Source organism: Vulpes lagopus, chromosome 12 (assembly GCF_018345385.1).
Source record: "Vulpes lagopus strain Blue_001 chromosome 12, ASM1834538v1, whole genome shotgun sequence".
In the NCBI taxonomy this organism is placed as follows: Eukaryota; Metazoa; Chordata; class Mammalia; order Carnivora; family Canidae; genus Vulpes; species Vulpes lagopus.
This window is the reverse complement of record NC_054835.1, coordinates 46640058-46667998: the sequence shown is the minus strand read 5'-3', so window position 1 is coordinate 46667998 and position 27941 is coordinate 46640058. Positions and strand designations below refer to the sequence as shown.

The window sequence follows — 27941 nt, the reverse complement described above, 5'->3', positions numbered from 1 at the left end:
TATTTCCAAAAGTAATTTTCAATAAAGATTGTTTAGCAGGTCATCCTGTTATTGTAGCTCTAGGCCTGTGATGGTACTTAATAAATATTTATTAAATGAGTTAATTGAATAAATTGAGAAGTTACCTTATTTATGGGACTCTTAAAAATTTTTTTGAGTCTGTTATTGAATGGCTGTAACAAACTATATATACTGGATCTTCATTTGTTCAGTCATGTTGGGATATGATTATATTATTATATTACATCTAATAAGGTCTGTGATCAAGATAAGAACCAGATATTCTGAGACCATATGGCAGGCACCTAATTTTGAGTGGGAGGCAGCAGGTTGTTAGAACTTGCAAAGGAAAACTCTGAAAGAGGAGAATTTCTGAACTAAATCTTGAAGAATGTTCAAATTTAACCAGATAAGGGGAAGATGATGAAAAGTGTTCAGAGTAGTGGTAACCAAATTGTCATTCATACATTTCACCAAATCGTCATATGCCAGTTACAATGCTCAGCATTTATACTATAACAGCGAGGAAGGGAGAAGGGCCTTCACAGAGCTTAATGTGTAAAGACACAGAATACAAGATAATTTTTGGAAACTCCAAGGAAGTACATTTTTTTAAAAAATTATTTATTTATTTATTTATTTATTTATTTATTTATTTATTTATTTATTTATTTATATGAGAGAGCCAGGGTGTGCACGTGGCAGAGATGGGGGTGGAGGGACAGAAGAAGAGGAAGAGAGAATTTCAAGCAAGCCCCATGTTCAGTATGGAGCCAGACTTGGGGCTCAATCTCATGACCCTGAGATCATGACCTGAGTCAAAATCAAGAGTCAAATGCTTAACCTACTGAGCCATCCAGGCCTCCTGGAGGTACATTTTAAGTAACTGATGGGACACCTGGGTGGCTCAGCGGTTGAGCATCTGCCTTTGGCTCAGAGTGTGATCCCAGAGTCCTGGGATTGAGTCCCACATTGGTCTCCCTGCATGGAGCCTGCTTCTCTCTCTGTGTCTTTCATGAATAAATAAAAAAAAAGTAACTGAAACTGAATAGGATAAGTGACTGAATTTCCTTTTTTTTTTTTAAGTTAAAAAAAACTGCTGCCTTTACTCTGTTTTTCCCCCCTCTCCCAAACCTCTCCCCTTTTTCTGAGCAGGACTTGTACCAGACACAGAACATCAAATACTTCTCTAAGCTATACCTACTTTTATTTATTGGGGATTCGTTGCTTAACTCATTAAGTCACAGTTTTCTGTGTTATATTACAATCCTCAGGTAAAAGCTTAGCTCATGTTGCTATTTTAAGAAATACTTATTTGAGAGTTGTATTTCTAATATTAAACTGCCAAGGATTTTATTGTAGTCAACCCATTTTTATTGCATCTGAGCGTAAATAAATATGTACTTGTGTCAGTGCTTTAGTGAAGTCCCATTTCCTCCTAACTCATTTAACTAATGAAACTGACTTAATTTCCATATGTATAAAGTTGATTGTGGTTGTAAATGTTAGTTTAAAAATTAATTCTTGATTATTCTCTTATATTTTGGATGCCCTACCATATACCAGAAGTTCTTTGAAGAGTCACACTATCTTCTTTATTCATTCGATAAATATTTATTGAGCTACTTTTATATATATGCCAAGTACTAAGTGCAGGGGATACACACATATATGTATATAGTGGGAAAGAAACTAGGTAGACTTTCTTTTCTCAAAGAATATTCTAGTAAGGGAAAACAAACTAAGGGTTCAGATTAAAAAATAATAATAATTGCTGGGCTGAGAAAGTAAGGTGATGGACTTATCAAATGCCTAGTGACTGCCTTAGACTTGAAGGTCGGGAGACCTCTCAGACATTTAAGCTTAAGTTATGATTTGAATGACAAAAAGGAGCCTGGCCTAGGAAGAATAGAAGAAAGCATTCTGGGTGGGAGGAAGAGCTCCTTTCCAGCCCTGAAGATAAAACAGTCTTGGTTCAAGGCAGGTTCAAGGAACGCAAGAGAATCAGTGTGGGAGAGATGGAGAGGGGAAAGGTAGAAAGTCAGGTCTGAGAGGTGGGCTGAGGCTAAGTCAAGTAGTGCTTTATAAACTAGTACTCACATCTACAAGTATTTCTGGACTTCGTATAAAATGTAATTCCAATCAGTACAAAATGATTTCAATACATAATTGATAGTCTGCCTATTAACATGAGTTTGGTATTTAGAGGCATCAGGATTGCTTTTATTCAGAATTCTTGAAATCATTATATTTGTATTGATCATTCCATCTTGTGACTGTTCCTATGGTACATACATTGTCTGGAGAACTCTACCTCTGATATCTTGGTTGAGTAACTTTTTTTCCTTGTTACTTTTCAATAGACCAGCATCTGAATATTCTAGTCCCGGCAGACCTCTTAGCTGCTTTGTTGATGAGAACACTCCAATTAGTGGAACAAATGGTGCAACATGTGGACAGTCTTCAGATCCCAGACTGGCCGAGAGGAGAGTCCGGTCACAACGACATAGAAATTACATGAGCAGGACTCATCTACATACTCCTCCAGACCTACCGGAAGGCTATGGTATGACTAGCAGAGGAAAAGTAGAGTATGGTTTACTGGTTTCAACTTACTAAGAAAGCCAGAAAATCAGCTTTAAAGAAGTTATTAATCTGGGTTTAGGATTCTGCATGAAAGTAAATGTGTAAAATCTCCCAACCTTGGAAAACCTGTGAAGTGGTAGAGGACTACCTAACCAACAGTTGACTTGGGCTAGTCATTTAACCTCAGCCCTTTTGCTCTTTTATAATGAAATGAGATGAATGATACCTCTCCTTGTCTCAGAGGTATCATGAAGAGCATATTTGACAATGTGAGGTTACTTGCAAATAATACATTCTATAAAGGTAAGATGGTACTCTTATTGATAATGGTAATCTGAAGTCAAACCTGCAGTGTAATTTTCTAGACCTACATATTTAGAAATAACTTCAAAAATATATTTCTGATGGTATTTATATCTTTGTATTGTCTATAATTTTGGATTATCTACATGATTTGGGTTATTGTTGTAAATGACTTAGTCACTTCTCTGTATAAAATTTTTATAATCTAACATAATTTCCCAAATTGTAGAATTTCATGTGGACGATGACTTCTAGTTGGATACAGAACTTTCTGAATTAGTCATAACCTGGGAGTATTCTTGTAGATACTAGGAACTCAGCTGTCTTCTCCTTTCTTGCTAAAAGTAAATCAAAATAATTATATCCTTGCCCTCCCAACAGCCTGTAGATAAACCATGTCTGGACTGATGGTGACACCTAATGACCAGCGTTGGGAATCACCTGATCCAACTTGTTTTATTTTTCCTCTACAATATGTTTTAAACTGTTCCGCAAATGCATGATTCTAGCTTTATTTTTTAAATATATTTTAACTCTTTAATTTAGAAAAAACCCAGTTTGTCCATTAACTGTGCTATACTGCACAGGTTAACTTATGTAGCACAGTGATGAGAGCATGGCCTTGGGAAATAGACCTGGGTTTATATCCTGGCTTTACCACATATTAGTTGTGTGACATTGGGCACATTATTTAATTTCTGTGAACCTCAATTTTTTATCTTCCATAAAATGGGGAAATTAATAGTCCCAACTGTGGAGGTTTGTTGCAAGAGAGGAATGATGATTTCATGTAAAATGCCTGATAGTTTCTGGCACAGGAAGCACTTAGTAAACTTTGCTTGTTATTATTAGCGTTCAGACCTTAGAATAAAGTATTTTCTGTCATTTCTCTCTCTCTTTTTTTAAAGATTTTATTTATTCATTCATGAGAGAGAGAGAGAGTGAAAGAGAGAGAGAGAGAGAGGCAGAGAAGCAGAGACGCAGGCAGAGGGAGAAAAGCAGGCTCCGTGCAGGGAGCCCGACATGGGACTCGATCCTGGGTCTCCAGGATCCCACCCTGGGCTGAAGGCGGTGACAAACTGCTGAGCCATCGGGGTTGCCCTGTCATTTCTTTTTAATTGAGATTATAAGGCAAGATGTTTGGAGTGGGAGTGGTTATATTTTTACAATATTTGTGTGATTTGAATTAAAAACAAATTTTGTACAACCAAAACCTAGGAGTAATGTGGCTACCAAGGCTGAAATTATTGCAGCTGTCATATGTCACCAACTTTAAACATTTTTATGTTTATAATTTTAAGAAGCTTAAGTTTAAATTGATTTCATTATAGGTTTATAAGTATGTTTATAGTAATAAATATTAGCAATAGTATCGTTTTTTATATTGGAATTTTTCATTAGATTTTGTTTAAAGACAGGTGGTTGGTTCTGTTGCTTAAAAACACAAATAAATAAAGATTAAAACTACCACTGAAGAAACTTTTCCACAGATTCCTTCCCTTTGCCCTGGCTTTCTTACTCTCTTCCCAGGGGCTTGGAGTTAATGTCGCCTTTGACCTTTTTCTCCCCAGAATGCATGCTTTTTCTCTGTTCTTCCTCTTTCTAACTTGCTTATTTTTGCATCTTTGTCTATTTTTGAATATAGAGTGTCTCCCCGTTTAATGACATATTCCATCTTTTTTGCCTTTGAGTCTAAATATGGTAGTCTTGAGAAAACACCTCTCTCAAGAAAAAAACTTAAGTTTTGGTATAAAATTAGGCATACTAAACAAGCATTACCAGCCTGCAAACCCTTTGAAAGTTTTTGCAACTCCCTGCAGAATCTCCCTATAGTTGGTTAGCCTCTTCCTCTGAGCTTTCTTTTGTTCCCCTCAGGCTCCACTTTAAGACGAATAAAAGATCATTTCTTCATGTTTCTTTTGTTGCAATACTGGTACTGTGACAATCTTGTTTTCTGTTTTCCATAGCAACATGTTTAGTATTTGAGGCATCTTGTAAATATAGTTGGCTGTTAGATAGCCAGCCTCTGACCCTCATCACCATTTGTAAGATTGTTTCCAGGAGAAAATGTATTGAGTTGAAAAAAAAAAAAAAGATTTATAAGCATTTTTTTGGTAATACAATAGACTGGTAATTTGGAGAGTTTAACTATTGATATAATATCATCCTAGTGTCTATAGCTGTCTTTGATTTGGACATTCTGAATATGTTTTTATTATTAGTGTTTCTTAATTTTACAGAACAGAGGACAACACAACAAGGTCAGGTGTATTTCTTACATACTCAGACTGGTGTGAGCACATGGCATGATCCAAGAGTGCCTAGGTAAGAACATATCCACATACTCTCCACACCGCTGGATACCTATTTTACCTAGGATTTCTTTGATTATTTAATCTTCAACTTATAATGGTTTGTGTGAAAGTTAGGCTCTTTGTGATAGGCATTTCAGTTGACAGTGGAAAGGCCTTCCTATTCCTCTGTAGTCCCATCCCAGTGCCCTGCCCCCCAAAAGCCCCCAGTCCTTCTACCTTCTCACCCTTAAGAAAAAAAAAATCAGGGTGAAAAAATGGGTCTTTTAGGAGTTTGAAAACTGACGTGGAGAAGAACATACAAAACCTCACAAAACATACATCTCCTCCCTGTTCTTTTTAAAGGGTAGTAAATTGATATTTTTATTTCTGGTTAGGCTTTCTTTAAAAAGATAGATTTATTTTAACCTAATATGAGAGTAGTCAGTGTTCTATTATGTATTATTTAATACAGTTTCATCTTAATGTAAAAAAGAAATAACCTAATTAAATTTTATTTATTTACTTAAGACTTTTGTCACTTGTTTTTTTGCATCAGCTGGTACTGTCATGTGATTTTTCCTTTTTATGCTGTTAACATGACAGATTACGTTGATCAGTTTCCAAATACTGAACCAGCTTTGGCACCCTCTGAGTAAACTTGGTCGTGGTGTCGCATGAATTAAATTTCTTTTAAATACCAGAACCTGTACATTTAAACTGTAGGCATTATTGAATGCATTTACTAATCCAAATGTGAGTTATCTTTTAATTTGAAGATGGAATGACACATAAATCAATTTAGTAATTTAGCATAATTTTTGATACATTTTAGTATCAATAACTTTTTCAAAACACTATTTAGCTCTTTGGAGTTATTTTCTAACGAACAGATATAAAGTGTCAAGTAGTTCATTTGAAGCTACCTCATTTGAAGTTGAACTACAAAAAAGATCGAATTCTAAATTCTAAATCCACTTGATAAGCTGCGTATTTTTACCTTTGTGAGTTGAACACATTTTATATTCTAACTGCACCATTCTCTTCCTCTGTAAAAAAGACCCATGGAGGGTGAAGAGATCTTTTTCTACCTAAAGCTTATACTCAAGAGCTCTACTTATCAAAAGTCTTGCGTTTGAATCAAAAAACAGATGTAACTAGATGATCTTGGATTGCTTTGATACTCTGTATTTACAGTTGACTCTTGAACAATACAGGGGTTAGGGGCACCGACCACCCACACATTCAAAAATCTTTGTATAACTTTTGATTCCCCCAAAACTTTGCTAATACCCCATTGTTGACCTTATTCTTATCAATAACATAAATGATTAACACATACTTTGTATGTTATATGTATTATATACGTATTCTTATAATAACGTGTAAGCTACAGAAAAAAAACGTTCAGGAAATCCTAAGAAAGGAAAAACATATTTGTAGTAAGCGTTACTCTGTAAAAAATCTGCATATAAGTGGACCTGCACCCTTTAAACCTGTATTATTGAAGGGCTAACTGATACTTATAAATGAAGCTATTATAATGTAAATATTTTACTTTGTGATATAGCCTAATTAGAATCTTTTGAGGGTGGCAACCAAGGAATGTGCTATCATTAGTTATTGTATCAAGGTTGCTGTTTCTGCTTCGATAATATAAACTGTTTAAAAAGTAGTGGGGAGGAAATTTTTGTTTTATTAATAAGGTCACTGAAAAAAATCCAAGGGCCTAACTTTTAGAAACAAGAATTTTGTTACATAAATTATGAAAAGGTGTTTTGGATTCTGTTTATCAAATTGTAGGTCAATAATGAGCTTTTCTATAAAATATTTTAATTATTGGCCAGGAAATGTATAGAACAAAAGTGATTTTTTTAAAACTAAATGATTTACAATAGTGAAAATTTGATCCTGAGTTATCTGTTGAAAGAATAGTATATGAATTGGCGTCAGAAGTTGAAATTGAGAGAGATTTTGGCACCACTGTTGTGATGTTTCTTATTCCTAAGGATGTTCCTAAGGAAACATGTCAGTTTTTTATTAATGAGTAAAGGGTTTCTATAAAGGTTTAAGAATATTTTATGTTGAGTGTTGAATAATGACTTTATAAAATAGTGCTCTAGATTTTTCTTTAGTCTCTGTGTTCCAAATTGTTACTATAAAAATATGTACCATATCTTTTGTTTTCCATTAAGGAAATATGCCTTTTCTATGGAGGATCTTTTATCAAAGCAGACCATGAATATTTAGATTATATTAAAATATCGCTGTTCAAAGACATTTATAAAATAGTGTAACTCAGACACTTTTGTTTAAAGATACATAGTAAGATTTATGTGAGAAGTCCCATTTTACCATCTTTTGTATTTATCTTTAAAAATAGTGATTAAGGCCTTATTATTTGTTGTATTTCATGCTAAGTATGTTGTCTTGTGATACAGATCTGTACTTTTATGGCTGTGTATAACATTCCATTTTTCTTTATTTCCCAATTGGATATAAAGATGGCTTCCAGTTTTCTGCTCTTTTAACCCATTCTTTAGAGCTTTCTCACATATGAATAGATTTATAAAATTCTAGATAAAATTATATAAAACCAAACTCTGTATTATATCAAAAGAATTATTCTTTGATTTCAGTAATCACTTTTCATTTCTAAAAGTTCCATTTAAAAAATCCATCTGTTCATTCTTAATAATCTCTCATTGATAGTTTGTCTTTGTAATTCTTACTCCCTCTCCGCCCCCCCCCAACCTTTGTAAAGGTTGCCTATCATAGCTGTTCTGTTTGATCTCTGACAGTACTTAGGGATCTAATTCTGTGGTTTACAGTTTCCACTCACTCTCAGTCGTCCATCATGACCTTTCTTTCTGGAGTGTGTGGTGATCTTTGTGAATTTGTTTGATCTTAATTGGTTGGAATTCTGTGGACCTAAAGGGGAATTGAGGAAGTTTTCCTGGAATCATTTCATCTTCCCTTTGAATTCTCAGCTTAGTGGGGGAGTTCCAGGTTTCCTTTTCCAAACTTGCTGCTGGCCTGGGGCTGAGTTTCCCAGTTAACAACTACTCCCTGGCAGCCCTACCCCTCTGCCTGCCTGCCATCAGTACCAGCTCCAGCTCCAGTCACTTTTTTTTTTTTTTTTAATTTGAGGAAGATGCTTGGAACTTTTTATCTCACCTCTTTTGAGGCTAGCAGTATATTTTCTAAGCTTTAGTTGATCTGTAGCAGAAGAGTCTCTTGGAGCACCTATAAGCAGAAGTCAGATCATTGTTTCAGCAAATCTGGGTGCTTATATGTGTCCATCATTATGCTTTACCATGACAAAGAAGAGGTTATTTCAGGAAAAATCTTTTTCTAGTTTAACTTTTAAGACATGATTTTGATGAGATTAATCATTACAATTATCTGTTATAGTTTAAGTTTACATTAGACATGTTTTTATTTAATTCTTTAAGGTCCTGTTAATCTTATCTATATATAATAGTGTTTTAAGAATGTATAATACAATAGCAGTGGTCTTTGATCCATTAAAAGTCTTTTTGCTTTTTTTGCTGTAGCAGTAACCTGAGAGCATTCTTCCTTAGGTGTCTTAAAAAGGTTTTTCATCTACTAGCTCTGTAGGTTTCAAAATTCAAAATGGAGCAGTTTTCCTTTAAAAAATCTACTGTGATTATTTTCAGGGTCTCTAAATTCAATAACATTTCCAGTTCGCTTTGTTGGAAAATTTAATATGGAATGAACATTTATTTACACAAATCTTATGGTATAATAATGAAAGTAATAATTGAAGGGAAATTTTAGAAAACATTTCATTCCTTATGTCACTGACATTTGTAAAGCAGTATTTTGTCAGACAAATATTGAAGCAGCTTATATTGGCAAATGTTGTGATTGCTTTTATATTAATTTAAAATCTGTATTACGTTAAAACCCAGGAATGAACTTACTAAAAATGTAGGCTATGTGATAAGTTCCTGAGCCATTTATGAATTGAGTTTTGAATATGCAAGTTTGTTAAACCATTGGGAATTAAAGATTCTAGCTGAACATCTCAGGTTTCTGAAACAATACATTTTCTCAGACTTCATGGAATTGTTCTGTGTCATTTACACTTGCCTGGCTCAGCAGGCCCAGCAATGAGGTATTTTTTATTTTATATTTGTTTTTGCAGGGATCTTAGCAACATCAATTGTGAAGAGCTTGGTCCATTGCCTCCTGGATGGGAGATCCGTAATACAGCTACAGGCAGAGTTTATTTCGTTGACCATAACAACAGAACAACACAGTTTACAGATCCTCGGCTCTCTGCTAACTTGCATTTAGTTTTAAAGTAAGTTTCTGAAATAATACATGTTAAAATGCAAGCCTGAACAAGAGAAGACTAAAGATGCCATTTGTAATGCATTAGAATGTCTGCTCTCTTCAATTATAAGTTACTTTTGTTGGACAAAATTTTACATAAGAATATGACTTGTTTTGCTCTGATACACGAGTATTTTAATCCCACTGTGCTTAAGTAGGAACCTGTCCTGAAGTATTAAGGAAAGGTACACTGTAGCACACTTGACGAGACAGGATGTTTTATAGGGTAGATATTTTTTATTTTTCTGTTAGTGCATCATAAATAGCTCCAGGATAGTTGAAGCCATCCCAGAGGGTTTTTTTTTTTTTTAAATTACCTTTATTGAAGTGTAAGTGACATACAATAAACTGTGCATGTTTAAAGTGTACAATTTAAGTTTTGACATATTATACATCTATGAAACCATCACTGCAATGTAGAAAATGAACATAATCCATCCTTCCCCTAGATTTCCTTGTGCTTCTTTGTTAACCCCTCCTTCTTTAGGGCTTCCACCTGTATTAGTTTCCTAGAGCTGTTGTAACAAATCGTCATACACTGGGTGGTTTAAAACAACAGAAATTTGTTCTTTCACAGTTCTGGAGGCTAGAAGTTTAGAATTAAGTTGTCAGCAGAATTGGTTCCTTCTGGAGGCTCTGAAGGAGAATCTGTTCTGTGACCCTCTCCTAGCTTCTGCTGGGTGCTGGAAAAACTTGCTGTTCCTTGGCTTACAGACACATCATCTCCATCTTTGTCTTCGTGTGGTCTTCTGTGATCTGTTTATATACATAAATCATCTGACCATGTGTGTGTGGGTTTTCCCCTCAAGCCTACCAATTCTCTAGATCTCTAGGTAACAACTGAGTGTGCAGCAGTTGAATTCAGGTCTGACACTACCTTGCAGTTAGCATCAGACCCCACAGGTTAAGGGCTTAGTATCACAAGACCATCACCATCTCAGATGCCAATCCCAAATATTCTGTACTTCTTATTGACTGGCTGTATATTGGGGAGTTCCTATGACTCCCTCTTTGGGTTGAGTAATTTGCTAAAACGGTTCCAGAACTCAATGCCATTACTAGTTTATTTTAAAGGATACAACTTGAACAGTCACATGGAAGAGTTGCATAGGGCAAAGTGTGGGAATGGGAGCGCCTAGAGCTTCCAGGCCCTCTCTAGGTGGTGCTTCACCCTCCCAGTGCCTCAGTGTATTCACCAACCTGGAAGCTCATCATTTTGGGGGTTTTGTGGAGATATCATCTCATATTAACTCAGTCTCCAACTTTCTCCCCTACTCAGAGTTTGGGAGTTTGGGGCTGTGGAAGTTCCAGGGTTCTAATCAAGCTTTGGTTTTTCTAGCAATCAGCCCCATAAATATCTAGGACCCCACCAAGAGCCACCTCATTAAAGCAAAAAATGCCCCTATACCCAGGAAATTCTAAGGGATTTAGGAGTGCTGTGTCAAACCAGAGGCAAAGATCAAATATTAGAACAAAGGGACACTTCTGTCATCTCTGTCACTCCGGAAACTTTGGGGGATTTTAGGAATTCTGTGTTAGGAACCGAAGACAGTGCCAAAGTTTATTTCTTTTTTCACCCCTTTTTGTATGTGTAGATCCAAATTTCCCTCTTTTTATAAGGATACCAGTTTATTGCGTTTAGGGCCACCCTAATGCAGTATGTTCTTCCCTTAGAAGCTCTGCAAAGATTCTTTCTAAATGAGGTCACTTCCCACCGAGGGTTAAGACTTAAGCATATCTTTTTGGACACAATTCAGTCCAAAACATACCCCATCTTTAGCTAACCACTGATCTGCTTTCTGTCACTATATATTAGTTTGCATTTTCTAGAGTGTTAGATAAATGCATTTCTGCAGTATGTGGTCTTCTTTGTTTTCTTTTACCCAGCATAACTATTTGAGATTCATCTCTCGTTTGTATAGGTCATATATTTTCTTTGCTGGGTGGTATTCCATTATATGGATATACCACAATTTACCCATTTACTTATTGATGAACATTTGGATTATTCCCAGTTTTGGGTTATGACAGAACTATTATGGATGTTTATGTATAAGTCTTTATATGTTCATATGCTTTCACTTTTCTTAGATAAATGAGCATCTACGAGTAGAATAGCTACATCATATGATAGATTTATGTTTAACTTGAAAAAAACTGGCAGGTGGTTTTTCAAAGTGATTGTACCATTTGACATTCCTCCCAGCTGTGTATGAGAGTTATAGTTGTTCCACATCCTTGCTAACATTTGGTATAACCTTATTAAATTTAGACCCTCTAATAGGTATATAGTGGTATCACATTGTAGTTTTAATTTGAATTTGTCTACCAACTAATGACATTGTGCACCTTTTGTATGTTTTTTTGCCATCTGTGTATCTTATTTGGTGAAATATTTTGCCCCCTTTTTAAAAAATTGAGTTCATTTATTTAATTTTTGAGTTTTTAGCATTCTTTAAATATTTTAGAGTCCAAAATATTAGACATATGCCTCAGAAATATTTTCACCTAGTCCATTACTTATCTTTTTGTTTTAACAGTATTTTTTGAAATTTTGATGAAGTTTAATTTATCCATTTGTTCTTTTGTGAATTGTGTTTTTGATGTCATATCTAAAAAATCTTAGCCTAACACAGGCCATGAAAATTGTCATTTGTGTTTCAGAAGTTTAATGGCTTTCAGTTTTACATTGAGGTCTCTGATTTTGAATTACATTTTTGTGTGTAGTATGAGGTATACCCAAGTTGGTCTTTGTTTTGTTTTGTTTTGTTTTGTTTTGGGGGTTTTTTGGGCATAGGATTATACAGCTGTTTAGGGAGTATCTTTAATATAATACTCTGTTATGTGTGTATAAAAAACATCTTTAATGTTTATGAGAATAGTAAATAGTGATTTGTAATTTTCAGGGAAGCTGTATTTTCTCTGGGTAGTTATGTGTTTTAGGAATAAAATCTGGTCTGGTTTATGTAAGAATCACTGTATGAAAAATAAGTTTGGTGTGATTTGTTAGAGATCTTAAAGTTATTTTTATTTATCATAGCTACCATTGCCCTTTGTTTTTAGGTGAGAAGATTGTGCTCCTGTCTGTTGTGTGTAAAATTAAACTCCAAAATGATTCAGTGTATGCAAGGGCATCAATAGTGAATTTTGGATTTTTTATTTCTAGTTTTTTGGAATTAAGTAGTTTATTATATCATAAGGTTCTTTAAAAAAATTCTTACGTGTAACTTACAGTATTTTTGCCAAGAGAATAAAAATATCTGTAGGCAATGTGCCTTTTCAAAAGAATATTTCTGCTGTACTTGAGAGATTATTTTCATGTATTTGTGGTAAACCATATATGTACACACTTAGAAGTCACTTTAGCACAAAGGTGAGAATGTACTTAATGCCACTGACTATATATATTAGATAAAGGTTAAAATGGTAAATTTTATGTGTTGCATATTTTACTACAATAAAAAGAAAAGTAGCCATTTTATAAGGCATTTAGACGTGTTTGTAATGTGTTCATTTCTCTGTGCCAGTAACTTACACGTGACCTTCCACATTCTTGTGGTCTAGACTTAGCGCGTATAGGAAAAGGGGCTCTGCCAAACTACCAGCTCAAGCTGTGCGTCTCTTCCAGAGAGACTGACTCCAGATAACAGGCACAGGATTTGACATATGTCTAAATTTTAAAATGAGTGATGGTCAACTATGCAGAAAGAAACAGAGATGGTATTTGAGAAATTTATTCTCAGCAGCTGTATAAAGAAGAATGGATAAAACTCTGTTATCCAATTTCATAAATTTGTGTAGATCCTGAGAAATAAACTTTGAAGCTAGTTTATTGTCATCAAAAATGTCAAGCCAAGAATATCATAAAGCCTGAAAATTTGGGGTAGATTTGCTTTATAGTATGATGCTCTTTTAAATGTACAACTGCAGTCTCTTATTTAAAATAACATTCCTGTTTACTTTTAGTCGGCAGAACCAGTTGAAAGACCAACAGCAACAGCAAGTGGTACCGTTCTGCCCTGATGATGCCGAGTGTCTGACAGTCCCGCGGTACAAGCGAGACCTGGTTCAGAAACTAAAAATTTTGCGGCAAGAACTTTCCCAACAGCAGCCTCAGGCTGGCCATTGCCGCATTGAGGTTTCCAGGGAAGAGATTTTTGAGGTAAACTTACAAGTCTTATTTTTAAATATAGAAAAGTTAACTTTCAGTGTTTCACTGTTTTCTAAGAATACTTTCTGGAATTCCTCTCTCTCTAGAATGGGAGTTTTCATTAATTTCTTTTTTAATTATGGGGAGTAAAGACAATAATATCAGATATTTAATCTAGAAGATAAATATTTAAATGGAATGAAAAATGTGAAATATTCCAGTTGGTTCAGCTTGGTCTCTGCATTGCAAATGTTATTTGTTAATGAATTTGTGTGTGTGTGTGTGTGTGTATAAATATTTTAAAGTAAATTCTGTGCCCAGTGTGGGGCTTGGCCTCACAATGCTGAGATCAAGAGTTGCATGCTTCATCGCCAGCCAGGTGCCCCTGCACTGTTAATGAGTTTTAACAGACTACAAATAGCCATCCCTTATTTTCTAATTCCTCAAAAAAAAACAAAAACAAAAAAAAAACAAAACGGTTTTGTTTCTTTATGGACTGCTTCCTTAATTTATTGAAAATCTTCCTTTTTAGTATATTCTTTTATCTTTGTATTTTTTAGCCCTACTGTCACCTTCAAAGTTCTTCCCTAATAAGTGAACAGGGTCCAAGACAGGGGTTTCTCACTCATCAGAGGATTCGTGGGTAAAAGATGTTTGGGGATTTGATCAGCCTTTTCCTAAAGGATGAACTTTTTTTCTCTTGGGACAGTTCTGATGTTGTTTGTAAGTCAGTCATTTGTATTTTAAAATAATATGAAGATGCTACTTTAATGAAGATCACATTAATGATTACTAATGTTCTTTTGAACTTTATTTTTTTCATCTTTACTTTCTGCCTAGAATTAGGTCAACTAGCTTTTAAAAATTCGGTACTTTTATCAAATTCCATTTTTAATGTGAGTGTAGTTATTGCTGTGGTTGATAGAAGTTAAATATGGAGTTTTGCACTGAGGCTGGTAATATATTTATCGAATGAATTAATTTCAGTAGTACTAAGCTATATCTGTCTTGTCTTTATAAGTTCCATGAGGTTTCAAACACTTGGAGTTTATCCATTGATTTGGTGAACAAATTTCATCTCCTTTCAGTAAATGTATGTTTTGTAGGTGGAATGCAAGGGAAAGTTTAAATAACAAGTTTAAAGTACCTAGTAACAATACTGTGTTAATTTTTTTTTAAGGAATCCTATCGGCAGGTCATGAAAATGAGACCAAAAGATCTGTGGAAGCGATTAATGATAAAATTTCGTGGAGAAGAAGGCCTTGACTATGGAGGGGTTGCCAGGTAAAGATTTGCTCATGAATAAATAGCAAATGACATATGGTTATATTTATAAGTTTAAGATACTTCCTCTGGTAACCTTCTCACTGAAACTTATTTTCTAGTGTAACATTCCCTAATTTTTGCGATACAGAGGTGTCCTAATAGATATGTTCATGGTGCCACCACAGAGTAATAGAGAACTCCCTCATGGATGATACAGCCCAGTGAGACTTCCTCTGAAAACTAGTTGCAGCCCTACCTGGGCTGTGGTGGGTCCCACACACCCTGCTCTCCATCTCTCTCCTTCCGTATGTTATTCCCTCTGCTTTGCAGTGTTAGCAACCGTCTGGAGAGTTTAATGACATGTATTCTAAACTGAATGCTGTTTTTCTTTACTTTCATTGCCATGCTTTTTAACCTTATTAAAGTAACGTTCGTGTGTGCACATAAGTATGTGTGTGTACATACGTATGTATTATACATGGTCTTTAAGATGTTTCAATAAGGAAGCTGTAATGTATATGCTACATTCATACAGACATTTATTGTTTTACAAGGTGTGAAAATTTACTTTATGTAGATGTAGCAGAAACATTACAGCTTCTGTACTGAGACGTCCTAAGGACCATCATGATATTTCTGCCATCCCTAATCTAAATCCAGCCTAAATTAAATTTGTGTTTCCACCAAGTCCCATAAGTATTAGTTAGCATTAACTTGTTTCACCTGTAGACTTATTTTTATTCTGTGGCCTTTTTACCTATAAATGGACAGTTTCTTTAGTTTGGAATTTTAGAATTGATCACATGCACATCATACTTAGGACTTGATAGTTTCTGTGGAATTCTTATGACTTACTCATAACTAGATTTGAATATGTCTTGGGAAAAACTTGTTAATTATCTGTTGATGGAATATAAATGCTGTAATTATATGTACATTTAAATAAGTCAGTTTTTGTTTCTTTTTTTTTTTTTAAGATTTTATTTATTTAGGGACGCCTGGGTGGCTCAGCGGTTAAGTGTCTGCCTTCAGCTCAGGGCATGATCCTGGAGTCCTGGGAATAAATAAATAAGATTTATTTATTCATGAGAGACATAGAGAGAGGCAGAGACATACATAGGCAGAGGGAGAAGCAGGCTCCATGCAGGGAGCCTGATGTAGGACTCAATACTGGATACCGGCATCACGACCTGAGCCGAAGGCAGATGCTGAACTGCTGAGCCACCCAGGCGTCCCTTGTTTATTTCTTAACCTCACTACTGTCAGAGTATGGGCAGATTGGGATGGGATGTGACAATGAAAGGCATTTTCTGTTCTCTGTTGCATAGCAGACCCCTCAAGTAGCTGGGATCTGCTTACATGTGTGTTCTAAATACTTGGGAAAACAAAACAAAAATTTGGATTTTCCTTTAAAATAATACATAAAAGGGGTGCCTAGGTAGCTCAGTCTGTTAAGTGTCTGCCTTCGGCTCATGTCATGATCCCAGGGTCCTGTGATCAAGTCTGCTTGATCAAGCCTGCTTCTCCCTCTCCTCCCTGTGTGCTCTCTCTTGCTATCTCTGTTGGTGTCTCTGTCTCTCTCTCTCAAGTAAAATCTTTAAAGAAAAAAATGCTTTAAAAAGTATAGAAGACATGTTAGGTGAGCGTTAAGTGTGTTGGCAAACTTGCTTACATGTAGGCCTTCCTCACATCCTTTTTTAATCTCTAGAGTTTTTCCAGTATTACATAAATGGTAGTGATTTGACTTAGACTGCATGACTTACAGAATTTTGAAAAATTTTTCTTTGATTACTTGTCAGTAGTGTTTCACTGCATTTCCTAAAAACACTATTCAGTCTGTTTAATCCGTGATATCAGAGCATACTTAAATACCTTTCCTGGTGGAAGAATGATAAGAATTGAGACTAGAATTATATCTCTTTAAGTCCTAGACTAGTGATTTTATTTTACCAAGATGAATAATAAGTTACCTTTCATACTTTGGAAAACATAAAGGATTTCATAAGTTTAAGGTGAGAGTACTATTTATTATGTGGTTTTTAAAAATACTGATGTACACTTGAAACCAATTACTGTGGAACCTAACCCCCCAAATAGAGACTTGCTCTTGTGTTCCTACCTATATCAAATGCCTTGTAGTCTCTGACCACTTACTAATTTTATTGTGGTATATTTTAAGGTCTTCACAAAAAAAAAATGATGAAATGGGATAATTTCCTTACTAAACAATACCAACAACAAAACAGAGCCTTCTCCAAAGGTGAAAGAAAATTAATGCTATATTATGTATCAGTATAAACCAGTATAAATTGGCCATTATAGGAATGGACCAGGATAATATAGATCATGTGGATGTTTTGAAACAAAACCATACCCTTCCCCTCATTTTATATTTTTCCTGGATTAGAAATTTATTTAGTAATTAAATAGGTAACAGATCACTAGGCTGTGGCATCTAATGAATGGTTGGTTCTTCTGGATAATACCTTTATACTTTCTGATACTGAAATGTCATAAAGTTGCCCCACATTGAGTGATTCCAGTATAACAAAACAAGAGATTTCATTTGCTTTTTGGTGCATGGTAGATTTTTCCAATATCATTTTATAGAACTACTTTCTTTTATTTAAAAAATTCCTTGCAGGGATCCCTGGATGGCTCAGCGGTTTAGCACCTACCTTTGGCCTAGGGTGTGATCCTGGAGTCCCAGGATCAAGTCCCACATCAGGTTTCCTGCATGGAGCCTGCTTCTCCCTCTGCCTATGTCTCTGCCTCTCTCTCTCTCTCTCTCTCTGTATCGCTCATGAATAAATAAATATAATCTTCAAAAAAAATTCCTTGCTAAAATGATTAATAGCATATCTTAATGAAAAATATTAATAAAAAAATTCCTGTGTCCTATTTTGCTTTCTAGGGAGTGGTTATATCTCTTGTCACATGAAATGTTGAATCCTTACTATGGCCTCTTCCAGTATTCAAGAGATGATATCTATACTTTGCAGATCAATCCTGATTCTGCAGTTAATCCGGTAAGATTGGTGGTTATGATGTGAATGAACTTGTGACCTGTAATGCTTTTCATATTGAAATGTCAATGTAGTTTATGATACAGGATTAGTGTCCTTAGCCTAGTCATAACTTGCATCTTCACAAGTCCGCTTTTAGAATATTTTCTAAATACTTTCTAAATATCTAAATGGTAACAGATTTGTGCAGTAATTTGTGCACAGGGATGTTTACTACATCATTGTTTAAAGTAGCCCTAATTGGAAACATTGTTTATAAGAGAAGGGTTGAATAGATTATGATACGAAGCACAATTATATTAATGGTTAAGAGCATAGATTCTGGAATTAGAAAGATATGAGATAATATAACCTGGTCCTTTTACTTACTAGCTTTATGATTAAGCCTCAATTTTATCATTATTAATAATAATAAACATAGTTTGAATCTCAGAAGGGGTGGGACCCTGCACAGTGTTTAGCATAGTGTTGTACATTGTTAACCCTAATATATGTTATTGATCACTCGACAAAAGTTAGTAGCTGTTATTAATTTGTTTTTAGCCTTCCATACAAGGGCATATTATATGGCCATTAAAATGACCCTGTGGGACAGTAGTTAATGACATGCAAAGATGGTGTTCATGATACATTAAGTGAAAAGGTTGCAAAATAAGATGATACAATTTTGGTAAATACATATATGTGTAAACATTGAAAGACTCTACACTTTAATACTGATAGAGGTTATCTCTGGGTATTAGATTATGGGTGAGTTTTTTGTTTTACTTGTCTTTCTAAATATTTTCTTCTATAAAAGGGAGGTTTAAGATGAGCTTAAAGATTGCTTATTAATTAGAGAAGTAAAAAAAAAGTTTAAAATGCAGCTATCTTTATAATTTATCATCAGAGACCAAATATATTCAAACATGGTAGAAATGTTAGGTTCACTGCAGGGAAATTTTATTTTATTTTTTTTGGGGGGGGGCGGAATTTTATAAAGGGAAGATTTTTAGGTGAGGTTCTGCTTGGGGAGCCCATTACTACCGTATGCCTGTCTAGTACCATGAGCTTCATCATCTCATTTTATTCCTTCCAGAGACCTATTTGAGATACTGTTATTACCCTCATTTTTTCAGATGTGGAAAATGAGTCCTATAGGGGTTAAGTAATTTGTCCAAATAGGCCTGGCTAGTAAGTGGCAGAACTAGGACTCTAGTCCAAGTTAGAATGAAATCTCTACTTTTAAGTCTGTGGTGTTCTGAAGATTAGTTTCTGGTTAGATCAAGGAAATAGGGAGCTTTAGGATTGAAAGCTTTTTTTCCATAATGGAGTCAGGATCATAACGTGCTCAGCACATGACAAAAGGAGAGGAAGAGAATGAGATCTGTGAGTGGTTTCGTGAAGCTACAGTGGGAGTATAGTTTGGACTTAATTTCTAATTTTTACAAAGTGACTGTACTCTGGGAGTACATTGTCCCTGGTGTGATATTTTAGCAACGGAGAGAATTTTGAACATGCCCTATAGACAACTCTCCCCATTGATTCTGACCTTTGGTGTGATAATCTGTTCCACTTAAATAAGTTGTAGAGTATAAATTGATACTTATAAAAAAAGATGAATGTTGCTTAATTAGTAATTCCCTGCATATCATTTAACTTGACTATTTATGTAAACTTTTCTCAATTTCAGGAACATTTATCATATTTCCACTTTGTTGGACGAATAATGGGAATGGCTGTGTTTCATGGACATTATATTGATGGTGGTTTCACATTGCCTTTTTATAAACAGTTGCTTGGGAAGTCAATTACTTTGGATGACATGGAGTTAGTTGATCCAGATCTTCATAACAGTTTAGTGTGGATACTGTATGTATTGAGTCCTGTGTCTGTTCATTATAATTAGAATCTGAACCTTAAAAAAAGATACATGTTTCAAAATGGATGTACTTTTTTTTAAAAAAAAATGATGTGCAGAAAATATTGAGAGAGATTATTTGAGTTTTAGGATTGCAAAAGACTTTTGCTTTCTACTGCTTTCCTGTATATTTCAACTTCCCTAAAGTGCTATTACTTAACTTTTAATTTTATTTTTTAAAAAGATTTTATTTATTTGAGAGAACTAGAGAAAGCACAAGCAGGGGGAGGGGCAGAGGAAGAAACAGACTCCCTGCTGGGCAGAGACCTTAATGAGGGGCTCTGTCACATGACTTTGGTGATCATGACCTGAGCCTAAGGCAGACACCTACCCGACTGAGCCGCCTCAGCTGCCTCGGTGCCCCAAAGTGCTACTACTTTAAAAAGGGGGGGTGGGGAACAAGTATATTTCTGTTTTTAAAGGTACCACATAATAATGATATACTCCACATGATAGAAGTTCTGTTCCAATCCTGCATGTGTGAGAATAGCAAATTCCTGCTGCCGTAGTGATTGTTGAAACCATACTTTAAAAAAGATACCTAGAAGAATCAGTTCTGTTTTGTCAGAGGCCATTTACTTAAGAATATACATTGGCCATACTTAGTTTTCAAATACACAGGTAGCTTTCCCATGGGACACTCAGGTATTTGGTTGCATGGGGGTACCCAGATTCAAATAGGGCTTCTTACCTAAAAGCCAAACATAACTGAAGTTTTCCCTGTGTAAAGCCCAACTTTGGCAGGGGACTTTGTCATTATTCAGGAAGTGAAATGTTTCCTGTGTTTATGAAGGTTAAAGCTTTTTGACCTTTCTGCCCCAAAACTAGGAGATATGGTAGCATAAGGACTAGCAAAAGGAATCTGATCTTATATTTGTGATGTCATGAAACTATCTTAATTTTATTTGTCTCACCAATTAAGACATCTGTAGGATCCATATTTTAGATTTTCCAGTTTAATATCTTTCTCTCTTTTCCTTTCTAGTGAGAATGATATTACAGGTGTTTTGGACCATACTTTCTGTGTCGAACATAACGCATATGGTGAAATTATTCAGCATGAACTTAAACCAAATGGCAAGAGTATCCCTGTTACTGAAGAAAATAAAAAAGAATATGTCAGGTAAACACTTCTGTGTTTTCAAGCCTGAGAATTGTTTTAATGCTCTCGAATGGCAATACAGAAAAACACTGATGTATTTAGGTAGTGTTGCTTATTGCTACAAAATAGGCTTCTGCAGAATTTAGTGGCTTTAAAAACAACCACTGTTTTCTCTCGCAAATTCTACAGGTAATTTGGGTAGAGAACAGTAGGGATAGCATAGGGCTCCTCCATGTGGTGTTCGCTGGGACTGACCCCAGGATGGCCTTTTCATTCAAATACCTGAGCCCTCAGCTAGGATGGCTCCGGTGGCTGGAGGCTGGCTGGAATGGTCACTGGGTCACCATCTGGGATCTTGTTCTCACTGTTGGTTTAGGCTCCCTGGTTATCTCCATGTCAAGTCTGAGGCCTCTCAGAATTCTCCTCGTGGCGTCTGTCTCCCCAGCAAGATAGCCAGACTTCTTAGGAGCAGCTGGTTTCTCAGAGCACAAAAGCAGAAGTTGTCAAATCTTTTTAAGGCCTAAGCCTGGAACTGGCTGGATCACCTCTGCTATGTTCTTCTGTTAAAGGGAGTCACAAACCAGCCCAGGCTCAGCGTGTGTGGAGGGAACTGTTTAAAGGCATGAATACCAAGAAACAGGGTGCATGGGGCTAGTTGTAGTAGAACTGCCCCAGCTAGCTGTACAGAACACTACATGCTGTGTTTCCAGCAGTCATTTTGTTTATAAATAGTGAGTTTAAGGGATAAATATAAGAAATGTTCTTCAAATTTTATATAATCACCTGATGATTGAGGAGTTTTGAAATACCGGGTTAGATCATTTGGCCTATGGGAACTAAAGTTCTTTGAAACATAAAACTATGGTAATCTAATGTAGGTGTTTGAACTTTGCCACATGTACATAGAAATGTGCACACTGTTCTTTTTGTGTATATTATGTCTCTAAGTCTTACTGGCTTAAGTTTTCCTGGTTGACACATTGAGGCCCATTAGTCTCACAGACTGTTCATGGGAGTGAACCCTGGAATAGCTTTTTTGGAAAGCAATTTGATAACATCTCCCAAAATGAAAATGCACATGCCTTTCAACCAGCAGCCCTGTTTTTTAGGAATCTATTCTGTGGAAACACATGGTAGTTAAAGAAATATAAATAAGGATGTTCACTTAAATACTGCTTGTAAAAACAACTGGAAACGGATGAAGTGTATTAGAGGAGAACAATTTACATACATACATACACTCAACAGAATATTATATGGATGGATGTTTAAAAGAAAGAGACTATATAAGTTGTCAGATTTAAAAAGCAAGTTTTAGGGGCACCTGGCTGGCTCAGTTGGAAGAACATGGGATTCTTGATCTCAGGGTCATGAGTTTGAGCTACAGATTGGGTACAGAGATTACTAAAAATAAGTAGATACGCTTTTTTTTTTAAAAGGCAAGTTTTAGACATTATGGGAAACAAAGTCTGTGTTATTTTATAATTATTCGGAAGATGTCCAGGAAGACTACATACCAATAAGGTGTTTGGCTAGGATGAGGGAGTGTGAGTGCAGGACCTGGATGCAGACAGGGAGGGGAGGATAATAGAATGGGCTTTCAGTTTTTATTCTGTCTCTACATTTACTGTTTGATTTTTCTTTACATAGAAAACATGCATGTTATTACATTTCTAATTGGCGAATAAAAGAATGGATGGGAATTTCCTGAATGTCATTCAGTAGTGTGTCACTTTGGAATCTAGCATGGACTGCTAAGTTCTTAGACCCCACTTGCTGGGACTCAAGCATGTTTTCAGCACAAAGTCATATACAGTTTTGACAGAAAAAAATTAGAAAAACTTTTGTAGATGTACAGTTTTGCTGTCCTCTTAAATAAAAACGAGGTCCACCAAAGGATCTAATGTTAAGTAGCTTCTTAAAATAGAGAATTGTTTCCCTAGGTTTGGAAGTAGAAATGTTGACATATTTGGAAGGTGAATAGTTCTGAGATTTTTGAGATGGAGAAGTTTTCCCAGGTAAATAGATTTTTTTAAAAGGCAATCCAAGGGTTATAAGTCCAAGTCAAAAATATAAGTAAAGCTACATGTTCGATGTAGTCTGGTATACTTTTTGTTGGTAGAATTAGATCTTCCAGTTTTTTTAAGGCCTCCAGGGAACAATGAGTATTTAATCAAAAAGTGTTTACTATTGGCTTTTACTGTTCTCATTTTGGATTTAAAGAGTGTCTTTACTTCCTCTTTCCCTACATACCACCCGCAAAATATAAACAAAATACCCCACACATTCAGATAATACTTTGAAGTGCAACCATAAAAATAGTCTGTTTTGGTTGAATGGCCTCTTTCTTTCTGATTGGTGGCATGTATGCTAAAAGTTCAGAAAGACGTTTCATACAGATTTTAACTTCAGACCCAACTAATTTCTAGCTGCCTTCCAGTATACTAGGAGTTTCTCTGATTTGCAGAGTTGCTTTATTTATGCTTCTTTTGTTAGTGGAAGGTTTCCACTTTTTCATTTATAATGAACTATCTCTCAGGTCCAGGTCCAGCACCCTCAGGAATCTGAGATTCCTTTAGACTGTAGACTAAATTTTTTTAAAGATTTTACTTATTTGAGAGGGAGAGAGCAGGGTTGGGGGTTGCAGAGTGGCTGGTGTGGGTGGGGGGGAGGAGAGGAAGAGGGAGAGAATCACAAGCAGACTCTGAGCTGAGTGCAGGGCCCGATGTGGAGCCTGATCTCATGACCTATGAGATTAGGACCTGAGCAGAAACCAAGAGCTGCACCCCAAACTGACTGAGCCCCCCAGGCAGCCTACACTCTAGACTAAACTCTTAATGCTAGGTGCTCACAAGGTGTACTGTTGCTCAAGTAGAGATTCGTAATACCAAATCTGAATCTATTTGATCATGTGAAATCCCTGCCCAATGTTTACAGGCTCTATGTGAACTGGAGATTTTTACGAGGCATTGAGGCACAATTCCTGGCTCTGCAGAAAGGATTTAATGAAGTAATTCCACAGCATCTGCTGAAGACATTTGATGAGAAGGAGTTAGAGGTCAGTATGTTAATGTCATGACATCATTTAGTGTCACAGGGAAGGTTGGGAATTTTCTGTTAACTCCGTTTTAGAGGAAAGTCATATTGCTGGTGCTTTTGAAGTTTTATGGTGCAGTGCTTAATAATTCTTATTCACAGGAAAGGTCTTTCCTGCTGTGGAAAAGCTTTTTATGCTTTGGATTTTCTGCAAGTAAGCCATCTCTCTCATATTGTGAATACTCTTATTTTTCCATATTTTCTTTTCTTATTTTCAACAGATTTCATGTCGTAGGTGTACATTCTTCTATATGTACATGTTTTCTATTCCCTAATTAAGTGGTTATTTTTTTTTTCCTAATTAAGTGGTCATTGATATAATTAAATGCCATCACTTTGTCTCCACCATATTGGAATTTTTTTGAATGAAAAGCTTAGGTTCAATTGGATTTACACTAAGCTTTGCAAGACAGCATTTGATAAACAAGATCATAGAGAAATAATTAAAACATTTAGGATAAAGTGTATCTAAAGATCTTTCTTCTCTTTGGAAATATTCGTTACCAATAGCAGTAATAAACAGTTAACCATTTTTTTGTTTTCTTTTAAAGCTGGTTGTTAAAACACCTTTAGTCTGGTTTTATATTTAAGACTTTTAAACAAATACATCTGAACTACTTTGAAAAAATAATGAGGTTTTTATTCTACTGAAGGCCCCAAATTTAATTCGTGGCTAGGAGTAGCATAAATATTTGAAATCTACAAATAAATGTAAAAATTGATTAAAATTCATTAACCTCAGTGTCCTTTCTTTTTTTAAAAAAATATTTATTGGGGCACCTGGGTGGCCTCAGTTGGTTAAGCATCTGCTTTCTACTCAGGTCATAATCTCCACATTCTGGGATCAAGCCTGCATTAGGCTCCCTGCTCAACAGGGAATCTGCTTCTGGCTCCCCCACCCTGCCACCGTTGTGTACTCTCTCTCAAATGAATAAATTTTTTTAAAAAATTAAATTTTTAAAAATTTATTTAAGTAGTTTCTACACCCAGCATGGGCCTTGAACTCACAACCCCAAGATTGAGAGTCAGTCACAGGCTCTTCTGACTGAGCCAGCCAGATTCCCCTTCAGTGTCCTTTCTAATTAAATCTATTAATAGACCTGTTAGGGGATCTAAATAGATTGGCTTGACTCCCTAACCCCGTTCCTTTTGTGTTTGAACTATTCAGTAATGAAATGGCCAGTGGAAGTGGCCGGGAATGGCAGTAATGGTTGAAATGAGTGAGGAATTTCACCTTACAATTACCACTCCTCTGGAGAAAAGAACTGAGGAGGTATCTTTTGTGTTATAAATACTTCCGTAATCCTATTTGGATACCTACCTCCCTGTTGAGCCTAGCTGTGATTCAGTAATCTTTCCAGAACCCTATTGAAGCTTTGGTGAAGATTTTATGCAATATGATTAGGGTTTATTATATAGTTTCTATTGGTCATGAAATTAATTTTTTTATGAAAATACATAATTTATTTTAGTGTTATATGGGATTAATAGAACTAATTCCAAAATGTGGGATTCGCAGTTATGTTTGCAGTTATGTTATGCTTTAATACTACACACTGTTATAATTCACTGTTATAAATACTTAAATGAATTAGTCTTGGACCCCAAGGATATATATTAATAGTATCCAAGTGATTTTGATATGGCTCATCTATGCTGACCTTGCATCAGGATGTACAGCAGAGTTCTCTCTCAGAGCAGTTCTGTATTTTGTACTTTGCTGTAACTTAAAGATTATCAAATGGATTGTTCTTGCTTATCCAGCACCTATTTCTTGAGTTCCTGAGCAGTATGGTTCTTGCACAGGGTATAGTAAAGTAGGTGTTAACACAGTATTACAGCAGTGGAAACTGCTGGCCAAAGCGGATGGACTCAATTGCCCAAATCCTAAAGCTCGTAAGTGTTGAAACCCAGTATGATACAGGTATTAAGGAAGGCACGTATAAACTGTATTTACTCTGAGTCTATTTTCTGTCCATTAAACATAATTTAGAATTCTATGAAAATACGAGACTTTCATCCTGTCATGTTCTCCACACTGGTGGTTCTCAGACTCTGGATAGGGAACCTGTAGGAAGTAGGTACCACCCATGGATCCTTTTAAATACAGATCCCTAATATCACCCCAGACCCACAGAATCAGAAGTCTGAACATAGGACCTGATGGTGTGTATGTTTTGAAAAGCTTTCTAGATGATTCTGATTTGTATCTTTGATTAAGAACCATCATATGAGAGCCACCACTACAAATCTAAAGTACTGTTTGAGGGATTTGGGGCTTAACTTTGGATTTCCATTGGCTCATTATTTGTGCAATATTTTAACAGCTCATTATTTGTGGACTTGGAAAGATAGATGTTAACGACTGGAAGGTAAACACCCGATTAAAACACTGCACACCAGACAGCAATGTCGTCAAGTGGTTCTGGAAGGCTGTGGAGTTTTTTGATGAAGAGCGAAGAGCACGGTTACTTCAGTTTGTGACAGGATCATCTAGAGTGCCTCTCCAGGGCTTCAAAGCTTTACAAGGTAGAAAAGCCAGAAGAACACGACATGGCATCAGAGCACTGGTGGAGGGCGTCAGTGTTTGGTTTATATAGTTTACAAACCACAGGCTTCTAAGCAGATTCTCTTCATTCTCTTCCATATCTGACTCTCCTTATCTTGATACCTTCTTCTCCTTCCTCTCCTTTGTTCCCCTCCCGAGAACCTTTTCCCTGGGGCCTCTGTGCCTGTAGTGAGTGCTGTACGTTAGAGACCGTAGGCACTGCCTTTTCTTTTCTGGTCACCTGGCTTTTAACCTGTGTGGCGCATTCCAGTAGGGAAAGCCTGTCTGCTTCCACTTCCACATCTCAACCTGGCAGAGCCAAAACCCACTTGGGACGCCTCTTCCCTCTACTTCTGTATTCTTTTCTTGGAGGCAGCCTGCATTGTGGAAGCCATTTGTTTGGTCATTATTGCACGGTGTCAGACCATTTATTTCCAAACATACTCCATTTTTAAAACTTATTTTCTGCGGCATAGCTGTTTAATTTGGGGGCGAGTTGGCAATATCGCTAAGAATTGTGGCGAAGGCACTTGCTTCCTTTCCCTCTGAAGCTCTTCATTTGCAAGGCTGCTGCCACCAGTCACATCTGAAGACCTACACAGCCAGACAGGACAGCGTTGCCCGCAGCACACGTGTTGGAAATCCACGGACGGGGAGGGCATCCTTGTGCTTAATTCCTTACTTGGAGAACTTGTTAGCAGACTACCTAGAAGCGTAAAGTGAAGCTATATTTCTACATACACTTTTATGGGGTGTCTTATGTTAACTGGAATTTATTCCATGGACTGCTAATCTTTTGCTCTCGGCCAGGTTTGAGGCATGAAATCTAAATTTGCATTTAGGTTGTCATCTTTTTGAATGTGTGTATATATATATTTGATCTTGAATTTATCCATTTACTTTTCCTCTCATACATTTGGCACATTGATTTTTTAATAGAAGATAGAAGTTGGCAAAGGATTCCAATCCTGGGCCTTTTCTCAAATTGAAATGCTAGCATATTAAGGAATCCGGTGTTATCCAAGGTCAATTTTATTTTTCAAGACCCATATTCTTTTCCTCCTGCCCTTGGCAGCTTATGTGGAGTCACCAGTGATTCCATTTTAGGCCCTGTGGTTTATGTATCAGTTTTATTCTGAGATTTTGGAGACTCACACACACACCTACAGTGACGTGACCCACATTGACTTCTTTTGCAGGCGCTGCAGGCCCACGACTCTTCACCATACACCAGATTGATGCTTGCACTAACAACCTGCCGAAAGCCCACACTTGGTAAGTTGTTTTTGAAGCTTTTCCTCTGCATTCCAT

At 36.1% G+C, this 27941-nt stretch overlaps 1 protein-coding gene across 1 annotated transcript in view; it reads left to right on the top strand.

The window, feature by feature from the left end:
- Window positions 1-27941, top strand: part of SMURF2 (SMAD specific E3 ubiquitin protein ligase 2) — a 122605-nt gene that overhangs the window by 91098 nt on the left and 3566 nt on the right. The window contains exons 8-18 of the mRNA XM_041725565.1: window positions 2364-2566; window positions 5130-5214; window positions 9352-9510; window positions 13509-13704; window positions 14873-14976; window positions 17873-17987; window positions 19657-19835; window positions 20870-21007; window positions 23924-24044; window positions 26410-26611; window positions 27830-27905. Coding sequence (XP_041581499.1) covers window positions 2364-2566; window positions 5130-5214; window positions 9352-9510; window positions 13509-13704; window positions 14873-14976; window positions 17873-17987; window positions 19657-19835; window positions 20870-21007; window positions 23924-24044; window positions 26410-26611; window positions 27830-27905 — 1578 coding nt within the window. The remainder of the gene's footprint in view (window positions 1-2363; window positions 2567-5129; window positions 5215-9351; window positions 9511-13508; window positions 13705-14872; window positions 14977-17872; window positions 17988-19656; window positions 19836-20869; window positions 21008-23923; window positions 24045-26409; window positions 26612-27829; window positions 27906-27941) is intronic.